The 12,935-nt window shown below is 41.9% G+C and overlaps 1 protein-coding gene across 1 annotated transcript in view; it reads left to right on the top strand.

The window, feature by feature from the left end:
* Positions 1-12,935, top strand: part of SLIT3 (slit guidance ligand 3) — a 490,388-nt gene that overhangs the window by 433,794 nt on the left and 43,659 nt on the right. The window contains exon 29 of the mRNA XM_034406116.3: positions 12,195-12,288. Within this exon, the coding sequence (XP_034262007.2) occupies positions 12,195-12,288 (94 nt within the window). The remainder of the gene's footprint in view (positions 1-12,194; positions 12,289-12,935) is intronic.

Here is a 12,935-nt window from a genome sequence, read left to right as displayed (position 1 = left end):
AAACCACATGAGGCACCTTTGTTTAGAATTTTAGACATAAAGTACAGAATGTATCGTCAATAAAAACAAACTTCCCTAAAGAGAGTGACTAAATTATTTTTACTCCAACAGTGGTGGAAAAGGAGATAGGCATAGAAAAGAATAGGTTGTATCTATTTAAATGTGATTTGAACAAATGTGTGTACTTGTTCAAATTGGGCATAATTTAACTCTAGAAAGAGTCAGACTGTGTCCAACCACAGCGACAACCTGGCAAGAGGCTGGATGTTCAGCTGTGCTAGTAATTTAGAAAATTATTGCCTGCCTGTCTAGAGAGAGGTAGATTAACAGTTTTGGAGTTTGCTAACATTTCCCTTCTACTCCAAGAAAAGAGTCTCCTGTTTATTTGAAAAACAATAGCTTTGTACAAACAACAATAGCCATGTACTCTCCCCTATGAAGGTTCAATTCCTAGTGTTTCCAGTTATAAAGAATCACCCTTCCTCTCAGATAAGTATAAACCATGTCCTCCAATATTTCAGTAAAAAGAAGTCTTCTTCCTATATCTCATCTTTTATCAATAATCAATTGATAAAAACTCATCCTTTAGTTCTAATCAGCCAGTCTATTAAGAGCTAACGTAATATATTTTAATATATTTTAATCTAAATCTAATCCATTTTATATTCCAGTTTATCACTTTCTCTAAAAAACGAAGCAACAAATCTATCCCCACTTATAAATTGAACTTTAAAGCCTTGTCATTCAGTCCTGGTTTAAAAAAAAACACCCCAATAATAGCTATCAGAAACCGGAACATATACCTAACCTTGACCAGATAAATTCTTTAAATTCCTTTTGTTTACTTTTCTTGATTTTTAATCCCATGAAATATTGTCCTACAGGTTGATTTAATGATAAGCAGCTTCCTTATAAGTAGTTAAAAGAGGAAGTGGGTAAACACAGTGTCCAATTTGGAGACACCAAAACATGGTTTAGGCAAAATTGCTCCCGGTTCGTCCCAGATCAGGCAAACTGATAGCAGCGGCGGTGGGAGGTTCCACCCACCCGCCTGGATACTTCTGTGGATGTGCAAAAGTGTTGCACACGTGCAAGGTCGTGCGCATCCACGAGCGAACCAGTAGCGACAAGTTTTGAAACCCGTCCCTGGAACAAATGTATGGATGACCCTTGCTGTTTCCATTCTTCTAAGCACATTCCTAATTCAATTAAAAACCTTTCTATTTTCTTTTTGGGGTTATATGACTTTCTCAGTTATCCAACATGCATCAGCAGTAATGTATTTTGCTCTTTGGCCTTTTCTAAAATTAGCATAAACATCTGGCATCCCCTTTTCAATGCAGGGCTCTAATCTGTATTGGATGACCCTATAAATTATTTTGCTAGCTAATTTGTAAAATTATATTGTGCACTCTATTAAATCTTCTTTCTTTGTAAAAAAAAAAAAGAAGAAGAAGAAGAAGAAGAAGAAGAAATATCCAATGGAATAAAACTGATAGTATATGGGAAATACTCCCCAACTAATACCGGTACCAATTTAAGTTTAAACTTTACCAAGAAATACCTTGAACTAACCAGTAGCAGTTTTCCAGAGCATGGACAATTATTTCAATGCAATATGGCTTCCAGAGAATATTATTATCTTTAATTAGAATCGCTTAAATTTAATACAAAAAAAAAAAGGCTAGAAAGAAGACTGCTTGTGATTTGCTCCTAGTTTCATAACTATGCTCACTTGCAAGCCTCTTGAGGTTGGTTTAGATGCTAGAACTTTTCCCTTCAATATTTCAGTTGCAGGGCTCAGATTTTCATTTATGTTACATAGATCATTGCTTTGTAGTTCAAGAAAGTCTTTCTTGATAATACTGGTAAATCTGATTTTTTTATTACTTTATTAGTAAGATACGGCTTTGAGCCATTCTGTGAGCTATATTTGAAAAGAGTTTTGGATTCATCTGAAACCGTTGTTTCCCCCCCAGGAAGAGTAGCATGTCTGCTTGTAGAGATGTTATGGAAGCCCCATCTTTGAATTAAATCATGAAGCTATCAAAAGAGAAGTGACAAAGAAAGTATAGTTTAATGAAATAGGAATCTACATTGTTTTAAAGTAGAATGCTTTTAGATAATTGTCTTGCTCTAAAAACAATTGCCAAGTTCTGCTTTTATCTAGTTTAAAATATTAAAGTAGAAAACTCTAACCATCCCTATTTGAAGTAACTATAATATTGCCAGTTTAAAAAAAGGAATTTTATTTCTGTGCCAAGAGAATTATGTGATTGTTGCAAGAATCAAATACAACCAGTCTCTCATGATTAAATTTTAAGAATGTCTTGGATATTTATTAATTTCTGCCGGAGTGTATGTGTTTGAGAGACAGAATCTAAACTGTATCTAAAAATTCAATGGAGAAGTAACCTTAGACTAAGTAAAATAAAACCAGCAAGTACTTCTTTATAACTTTTTTCTTTATCTGCATTTTTTTTTCATTTCCTCACACTTTTCATACCCTTCTCTTTCAACATTTCTATGTTGTATTTATTATTTTAAAATTTTGTAAATAAAAATTATATATATTCACTGGAAGAAAATACTTTCTTTTGGATATTGTCAAAAGTTTATCCTAGCTATTAAATAAAAACCTGTTAAAATATCAACTTTTACTATTTATAGTGCATGGCTCCTCAAAAACTAAATTCAATAGGCTGGTTTTTGTTTTTTATCAAATGAGTGGTTATACTAACATTAATCTTTAATCTGCGATTAATGTGTACCTGTTCTTTTCTTTGTGACTATGTTTGATTCCTGAAATGATTTATATGCCTGGAAGTGTTTTTCGCAGAAGAGAGTTTTAGAAAGCAAATTTTCCTTAGTGGAAAATGCATTGTTCTTTGGCAAATGAAACATGGGAGGGTCTCCAGGCCTTTAACCCATGTAGGATTAACTGCTAGGAACATATGTTAATGCTGATTCATTGTGGCCTCTAATGACTACAAAACAAAAGCCAGCCCAGCAGACTAGAAAATATTTGCATGCATTTGATTTCATTTAATTATTGTGCTTTCCACAATGGAATTATCATAACAGAATACATACCATTTATGACTTCTAGTGTTTGGTAATTAAATATACAATATTGCTTCTTCCTCATTGAGTTAAGGGCAGAAAGGATTTAGCTATTGAGAAGTAGGTCGTATGGTGAGTGCAAACAACTATATATCCAATAGATCAGGTGTGTCAAACTGGTGATCCAAAGAAAGGCAGTAATGCCTTTCAGAGTGCCTTTAAAATGTAGCTGTATCAACTAATCCTCAAGTATAACATGGATAATTATTTGTTGATGTTAGTTGTGAAGTCATGTCCGACCCATTGCGACATGGTCAGCATTCCTCTAGGCCTTCCTGTCCTCTACCATCCTCTGGAGTCCATTTAAGCTCAGACCTTCTGCTTCAGTGACTCCATCCAGCCACCTTGTTCTCTGTCGTCCCGTTCTTCTTTTGCCCTCAATCTTTCCCAGCATTAGGCACTTCTCCAGTGAGTCTTTCCTTCTCATTAGGTGGCCAAAGTACTTGAATGGATTATTATAGTGTTGGAATTATCTAGATCATACTTCATTAAAAGTAATAGTTTGGCTCATAAGATAGTGGGATGTCTGTTAAAGTGGAATGTCTCTTAAATTAAAAAGTTATCCTAATCCTGTCAACAAGTCAGGGATGTTTGCTGTATATGTCTCCCTGTGAAACACAATAAATTAAATCAGAACAAATTATAATATTTTGAGAAGTGACTAAGAAATGGATTTGCCTTCTTCCTAAGACTGGGAAAGAAGAAATAGCCCAAAGTCATCTGCATTTCAATGGTAACAGGTTAAGGAAGACTTGCTTGTCCTATTCACCAATATAACTTACAATAAGTAATGTAGGTTTGACCAATATAAAATATATTTAATTTCAAAAATAAAAAGTATCTCAATTTACATGCAAGGAAATGATCATACAGGAATCAAAAACTAGCATTGCTTCAAATATATATCATCCCAAACTTTATCTTTAAGTTTGTTAATATTATTAAAACATGAAAAATGAAACAAAAACTCATATACACATTCCAAATTTCAAAAGTTTGACATTACATTATTTATAATAAATATTTGTAAATTATTTCTAAGTTTTCTAAATCACGGTATAATTAAAAGAAAAAGTATATTCTTCCATTCTTGTAAGATTTTCTCTATCATAGCATACACTATCTATTTCAAATTGAAATCATTAGTAAATAATTAAAGAGAATACAAACTTGCACAATATAGACTGAGTCTTCATTAACCAAATGAATATATGAAATTATGGCTATAATAGCATATGGCCATATCATATTTTATTTATTTATTTATTAATTTAATTTGTATACCGCCCTTCTCCCGGAAGGGACTCAGGGCGGTGAACAGCCAAAATTAAAAAACATACAAATGCAAAAGTTAAGATAATTAAAAGAATTAAATCATCGGCTACCCAAATTTAAAACCCCAAATCCATAAAATTTAAAATCCCAATTAAAAACCATTTAGGCTAGGCCGGCTTGATGAAATAAAAACGTCTTCAGGGCTTTACGGAAGGTCCGGAGGTCTGGGATCAATCGTATTCCAGGAGGCAGCTCATTCCACAGGGCGGGTGCCCCCACAGAGAAGGCTCGCCCCCTGGGGGCCGCCAGCCGACATTGCCTGACCGACGGCACCCCGAGGAGGCCCTCTCTGTGAGAGCGTATTGGCCGGTGGGAGGTTATCGGTAGCAGCAGGCGGTCTCGCAAATACCCTGGCCCTAAGCCATGGAGCGCTTTAAAGATGAGAACCAACACCTTAAAGCGCACCCGGAAGACCACCGGGAGCCAATGCAGCTCGCGCAGGAGAGGTGTTACGTGGGAGCGCCACGTCGCTCCCATAATCACCCGCGCAGCCGCATTCTGCACCAGCTGGAGCCTCCGGGTGCTCCTCAGGGGGAGCCCCATGTAGAGAGCGTTACAGTAGTCCAGGCGTGACGTAACCAAGGCATGAGTGACTGTGCACAAGGAGTCCCGATCCAGAAAGGGGCGCAACTGGCGTATCAGGCGAACCTGATAAAAAGCCCCCCTGGCCACGGCCGTCATATGCTCTTCTAAAGACAGCCGTGTGTCCAGGAGGACGCCCAAGTTGCGAGCCCCCTCTGTGGGGGTCAGTGACTCGCCCCCAATAGCCAGCGATGGCACCAGCTGGCTATACCGGGACGCCGGCATCCACAGCCACTCGGTCTTGGAAGGGTTGAGCCGAAGCCTGTTCCTCCCCATCCAGACCCGCACGGCCTCCAGACACTGGGACATCACTTCGAGGGCATCATTGGGGTGGTCTGGGGTGGAAATGTACAGCTGAGTGTCATCAGCGTACAGATGGCATCGCACCCCAAAACCACGGATGATCTCACCCAGCGGCTTCACATAAATGTTGAACAGGAGCGGCGAGAGGACCGACCCTTGCGGCACCCCGCAAGCAAGGCGCCTCGAAGTCGACCTCTGCCCCCCTGCCAACACAGACTGCGACCGGTCAGAGAGATAGGAGGAGAACCACCGCAACACGGTGCCTCCCACCCCCAGTCCCTCCAGCCGGCGCAGCATGATACCATGGTCGATGGTATCAAAAGCCGCTGAGAGGTCTAACAGGACCAGAACAGAGGAACAACCCCTGTCCCGAGCCCTCCAGAGATCATCCACCAATGCGACCAATGCCGTCTCCGTGCTGTACCCAGGCCTGAAGCCGGACTGGCACGGATCTAGATAGACGGTTTCATCCAGGAACTGTGGGAGCTGGCGCGCAACCACACTCTCCACAACCTTCGCAACAAAGCGAAGGTTGGAGACCGGACGATAGTTTGCCAAAACGGCCGGGTCCAGAGAAGGCTTCTTGAGGAGGGGCCTCACCACCGCCTCTTTCAAGGCGGGAGGCAAGAAACCCTCTCTCAGAGAAGCATTTATGATCCTCTGGAGCCAGCCTCGTGTTACCTCCCGGGTGGCCAGTACCAGCCAGGAGGGGCACGGGTCCAATAAACATGTGGTTGCGTTTAATCTCCCCAGAATCCTGTCCACGTCCTCAGGAGTCACAGGGTCGAACTCATCCCAGGTAACATTCTCAAGACCAGCCTCAGTCACCCCGCCGGGATCTACCCAGTCAGAGTCCAAGCCTTCCCGAATCTGAGCGATTTTATCGTGCAGATACTGTGCAAAATCCTCAGCCTGCCCTTGTAAGGGGTCCTCCCGTGCTCCCTGATGTAGGAGGGAGCGGGTCACCCTAAACAAGGCGGCTGGGCGGTTATCTGCCGATGCAATAAGAGCGGAAAAGTGGTTACGCTTTGCCGCTTTTATCGCCACTAGATAGGTCTTAATATGAGACCTAACTAGTGTTCGGTCGGATTCGGAGCGACTCGCCCTCCAACCACTCTCTAGGCATCTTTTCCGGCGCTTCATCTCCCTCAGCTCCTCGGAAAACCAAGGAGCCGGGCAGGTTCGGCGTTGGGTCAGAGGCCGCAAAGGCACGACTCGGTCCAGAGCACCGGCGGCTGTCCTATCCCAGGCAGCCACCAGATCTTCAGCCGAGTCGTGTGCCAGAGTTTCAGGAACTGGCCCAAGCTCCCTCTGGAACCTATCAGGATCCATCAGGCGCCTGGGGCGGAACCACCTGGTCGGTTCCGCCTCCCTGCAGTGGGGTGCAGCGGTCGAAAGGTCCAGTCTCAGGAGAGAATGGTCCGACCATGACAGGGGTTCAATAACTATATCCCCTATATCCAGACCACTCCGCCACTGACCAGAGATAAAAACCAAGTCCAGAGTGTGTCCTCCCGCGTGAGTGGGGCCATGAATTAATTGTGTCAGGTCCATGGCTGTCATGGAAGCCATAAACTCCCGAGCCATCCCAGACGCCCCACCGGTAGATGGCAGGTTGAAATCCCCCATGACCAAAAGTCTGGGGGTATCAACCGCCACCCCGGCAATAACGTTGAGAAGCTCGGGCAGGGCCGCTGTCACGTGGCAGGGAGCCAGGTACGCGATCAGCAGGCCCACCTGCATCCCATGGCCCCACTTCACCAGGAGAGACTCACATCCGGCTATCTGAGGTACAGTGGCCTCCCTCGGATCAAGACCTTCCTTTATAACGACCGCCACCCCCCCACCCCTGCCCTGGGCCCTTGGCTGATGGAATGCGCGGAAACCTGGTGGGCACATCTCTACGAGGGGGACCCCCCCCTCTTGGCCCAACCAGGTCTCCGTAATACCTGCCAGGTCCGCACCCCCCTCCTGTATTAGCTCACAAATGAGGGGGGCCTTATTAACCACGGACCTGGCGTTGCACAACATCAGTCTAAGGCCTGGGCTCTGAGACTCTGGACAGCCGGGGAAACGAGAAGAGTCATGGGGGCCGAGGCATGCCACCGCTTGGAGATAGCGGGTGCGTGCCCCCACCACCTGATGTGGCCCCCTACTCCCGCCATATCTGCCCCTCCCAACCACGGTCCTGATAGAACTGCCCTCCACCCTATCCACACTGAGCTCCTCCACACCCCGCTCCCCGCCTTCCGTTCCATGCCCCTGTAACGGGCCTGACCTATGCCCCTCCCTCCCCACCCCCCGCCCTAAGCCCCTTAAAAGATTACAAAAAGACAATTTTAAAAAACCCCACAACCCCCTCTTTGCGGCATGCCACCTCTCGGGGTTCCAAAGCCCGTCATCGAGGTAGGCCCTCGATAGAGTGGAGGGCCAAGCCTGCGAGAGGGGGGAGTCTCGCAGACCAAGAAGCTCCGCTGCGGAATACATCTTGACCACAGAGGATGGGAGCAACCATATCCTAGGGGTCCATATAGAAGGTCCAGGGGAGAGACATGGAATGGGAGTCTCAAAAACATTTTCAACAGGACCGGTCCACTGTCCCCTCACAACAGAGGATGAAGTCAAGTTCCAGGTCGACCACAGTCCAAGGGGGGGGAAGGGGGAAGACCCAACCACCCTCTCACGGAGGTCCGATCAACCATTCGACCCCCTCTTGTGGTGAGATGGCAGCGATGAACCAATGCAGACAGCACAGCATCCGGGGCTCAGGTCCAAAAACCGCCCTCTCACGGCGGTTGGTCCGATGGTCAGGTCCCCTCTGCTGGCAGATGCAAGAATTCAATATCATCCCAGTTCAGCCCCCAGGGGCCCCGACATCAGAGCCACCCTCTCACGGTGGTTTAACTGAGCCCAGCCCTCTCAGCTGATGGGATGGAGCCATGTACCAGCCCCCATTCAGATTTAAATAGTCCTCCCCACAGTTAGGGAAAGTTCAGATGAAAATAAACTTGGCGTCAGGTGAGTCAGTGAGCTAGCCGACAATCCAAGGTGGGCATAGTCTTGGTAGAGAAGCATTGGGGGGAAACAGGGGCAGTTATCTCTAGCCCCCCCCCAGCCCCCACATAACAATGGAGGCATCCCAAGATCTGAAAGCGTCTCATGCCAAGTCCTTGCCCAACCCAAAAGGCAGATGATCTCCCGGCCTCGTTGCCCCCCCCATCCCCAACTTCCGGGGGGGGGTGTCTCCTCCCTGCCAGACCCTCTGGGCTGCCATCACAGCTGCCGTCGTCATGCCATCGCCGCCGTCGCTGCCGTAGCGCCCAAAAGGGTCTGGCAGCGTCCCAAAGATCTCCTGGGAAATCCGGCAACTCCCATAGCACTCCGGGCAATCCCTCAGCCTGGGAAATAGCCGTACCGCAGCGCCCCAGGCAAAAAACGCCGCCACGCCGATTCCGACGCCCACGTGGACTCCAGCTGGAGGAAACGCTGCCGACGCCCAGCTGAAGCAGTCCGCTGCTCCCGACATCGCCCGCTCTCTCTCTCTCTGCCCAGCCTCAATATCCGGAGGGAAAAAAACCCTCTCCGTGTGGGCAGAGAGTTCTCCTAACCGGGCCTGGGGTCGTAGATCTTCACAACGACCCCCAAAGACCCCAAAGGGTAGGTCAGTCCCTCATCCTCAAGCCGCGATCTCGGCAGCCGTCGCCATCTTGGGCATGCGCATTGGATGCCAAATATATGAAACAATGTTAGTTTTAAGAATTACATCTCCAATAATTAGCTGACCTTGTTCAATACATGTAAAATCTTAAAGTTTTGTAGATTTCATTTTAAACCTATATGAAAGTTACAATGATGCCAGTGTGACTTTTGTTCAGGATTATGTATCAGCCATTCTGATTCTTTATTCTTTACCTTCCAATTTAGTGCATTCAGTTATTATAGGCTTATTAATTTGTAAAGAAAGTATTATACCCTTACATGCTAGAGGGGTTGGAGGCACTTAAGGCGGTGCATCCTATATTTAAATACCAGAATAGCCACATATCACCACTAGCTGCTTTTTGGAAGATGATATTTGGAAGATGAAACAAAAATTCACGATCTCATCCTGTTATTTAACTTAAAGTATATGTAATATAGCAAACTTACACATACATATAATTATACATAGAATATATGTTGAATATATATACCTTGTGTATTTGTGTGTGTGTGTATACATATATAAATATGTAATATGTAAATATGTATATGTAAAATTATGTAAATTGTGTATGTATATATTGTGTACTTGTCTACAGATCTAGATTTTGTGTGTGTGTGTGTGTGTTAACATTTTGATAGAATATACCTAAAGGTACATTGCAATCTCCAAAAATTTGTATTAGCATTTGTTTACATTGCTGATAATATCTAAAATGTCAGCATTTATAATTGTCAGAAATAATTAACAATTATTAAGGCTCATGTCCATAATGTTCCATTTTGACTGAGTCCCTAATTTTTTAAAAAAATAAAGCTCTTTCTTTACATTTGCATAAACGGAGCAGGCATCAACTGGATTGGTACCAGTTTCAGTACTGGTCAAACTGATTTTTTTTTCCTTTGCTTTATAAGAAAATTTCAGCTTGATACATGATAGACCTAACACTTTGGGATGCCTTCAGCAAATGGGCAACAAGCTATGAACTAAGCTGGAGGTCATATTGTAGTAACATACAGTTCTGTGCTTCTTGGATATTCATTGGGACAATTGTTAACACTGTTTCTATACTAGGGAAATGACAGCCATAAATAATTTATGGACGAACTCCATGTGTTTCCAGTGAAGTTTTGGGAGGAATCTTTTACAATTAATAATTAAGCCAATTTTGGGACTCCAGTGGTAATGGTAATTGGCAATAATGAAGGTGCTGTTATTTGATTTTGGTGCTGGAAATCTGTAAATGAGGTGTGGTTTTTTTTTACTACTAAGCTAATAATTAGCACAATAAAAATTCTGATAACATATTTTACAGTTTAATTTTGGCCATTGAGAGTTATGTTATTAGTATGCATGTGTGCATATGTGCGCAAATATGTGCAAGATTGTAACTGAAATGAAATATTGGACTGAAATACATTTCAGAACCTTTATGCAGGAATCATTTGATATGAAACCTTACAATACAGCTGAAATTGTTCAGGAAATGTAAGAGATTATTAAAAAAAATAAGTCAAGTATAGAATTTTATCATAACACTATTATTCAGAAGATTATGGGTTTGATCATTGTGAATCATTTGTTCATTATTAGAAACTAGAAGTACAAAACAAGATTTTGAATAGGTATTAACAAAAATCAGCTGCACTATTCTCTGTACTTGAGAACATTTTATTTAAGAATGCAGTTCTGATGGAGTCTTTTGGGTGTGGACTATTATTTGCTCCTTAAGCACGTGCTTCATTCAGTGTTATATAGCAATAGCACTTAGATTATATATCACTTCATAGTGCTTTACGACACTCTAGATGGGTTTATAAGTCAGTGTCTTGCCCTCAACAATCTGGATCCTCGTTTTACCAACCTCTCAGATGGATGGAAAGCTGAATCAACCTTGAGCTGGCAGGATCGAATTCCTGGCAGTTGGGAGATTTAGCCGGTAGTACTGCATTCTAACCACTGTGTCACCACGGTTCCTTACATCTGTTTAGCATTGAGGTTTTGAATCATATTATTATATTATTGTGGGATTTTTTTAAAAAAAATCAACATATAGTCAAAATCTTTTGATACCACCAGTGTCATTCAGCATAATGATAAATGAATTGCTTGTTTTCTTTGCACCAGTCACAAGACTGAATACAAGCTAGAAGTGTGAATGTGTGTCCATGTGATATTCTACTGTGAAATTGGGGTTGCTCTACTGAGATGATGTAAATTATAGTGGCGAAAAATATGGTACATTAAAATGGCACATGTTCCATGACCATTATCCACATCTTTAGACTCATTTTTCCCATGAAAGTGTGGTTCACAATAAATGAACCACTGTATCAGTACTGCTAATGGACAGGATCAATCCCAATTCTTCAGATAAAATCTGCAGGTTCTTGACTATATCTCCAGTGCTTCTGTAAAACAGAAACTGGCAATCACAAGGATTGAGACTAAGCTCTGTATTGTTATTCTCAGATATTGATTGAAATTTTTGTAGAGTCCAACTGGGCTGGTTTCTGTAATAATTGGAGTTGACATGGAGATGGTTTTTGTTCACTGAATGTCAAACATTACATATAAAATTGGCTAATAGAGTTGTTGTTTTTTAAGACAAGCCCTGTAACACTGAATGTAACACAGTTACAATCAAACTAACAAGGCAAAGACAAAATTCTGGATACAGTTTGGCACTCAATTTATAACATCCTCTAGCAAAAACTTCCTGTTTTTGCCCTCTTTGGAACAATCAAAGATAAGTGTATTCATTTTGGGTTATATGGGCATTTCTAAATGTGTTTCTGATGATAAACAATTATTTATTTTGTTTTAGGACAACATTAATATTCATAACATTCATAAAGACCTCAATAAATCTTCCAGTATTACATGTTTCATATACAATGCATTATTTGTACAATGTTTCTGTATTTATTTATTTTTGCTGCATTGACTAGTCTTAAACCACAATAAAAGTTTTAATCATGGGTATGCCATTCATTTCTTTTTTTTAAAAAAAGAAGGGTTGTAGTATCATTGTCCTCAATAGTTTCTTCATAAGCATTTTTCATTCCTCAGTTCTAATTATCATTCAGGCAACTAAACTTCTACTAAATTTATATTAAAAGCTCTCTTAATTTTATTTTTATTTCAGGAGAACTCTGTGATGAAGTCATCAACCATTGCGTGCCTGAACTAGCCCCTTGCAAACATGAATCCAAATGTATTTCTCTTGATAGAGAATATAAGTAAGTATGTACTATTTCTATGTTAAAATATTGTATATTAAGCCAGAATCCTAATGAGTTACTTTATTAACTAATTGCCACATTCCAGTGTTTTCTATGCAAGAAAACAACCAAATTCAGAGCGTGCACCAAGGACCCCTTATTCCAGACCAAACTAATAAACATATTATCTCTCCCCATTGCACACTGTAATTCAGGAAGCCTGGGGAAAAGTAAACTGCATATCCATTCATTAATTGTACTTCTTCAAATATAGCTATTAAATTTGTTGTTCAAATAATAGGTGTGATTCCTTATATTTCAGTTTAATGCCAGTTACAAAAAAAATGAAGGAGATGTTTTTTTTTGTATTATACTTCCATGTCAGAAGCACCGAAACACTCCTGTGGTGAAAGGATCAACTGGTGACATTACCATTGCCCAGAGGATGCCCAGTTGGGGTCTTTTTTTGTGTCCCTATTAAATTGCCAAAGTGTTTTCATTTATGCCAATTTATAGTTACGATTTGCTGCTAAAACCAAAATGCATATATTATGACTTTTGATTTGCTTCCAAACAAAAGAAATAAGATGAAGCCCCACTTTATTCCTAAAGTGAAATAAAAATAGTTGAGTTATCTAAAGTATTGTTGGAAATGATCTTTTCTA

Source organism: Pantherophis guttatus, chromosome 2, assembly GCF_059756535.1.
Source record: "Pantherophis guttatus breed Tessera chromosome 2, ASM5975653v1, whole genome shotgun sequence".
Classification (NCBI taxonomy): Eukaryota; Metazoa; Chordata; class Lepidosauria; order Squamata; family Colubridae; genus Pantherophis; species Pantherophis guttatus.
This window is presented reverse-complemented; position numbering and strand designations above follow the sequence as displayed.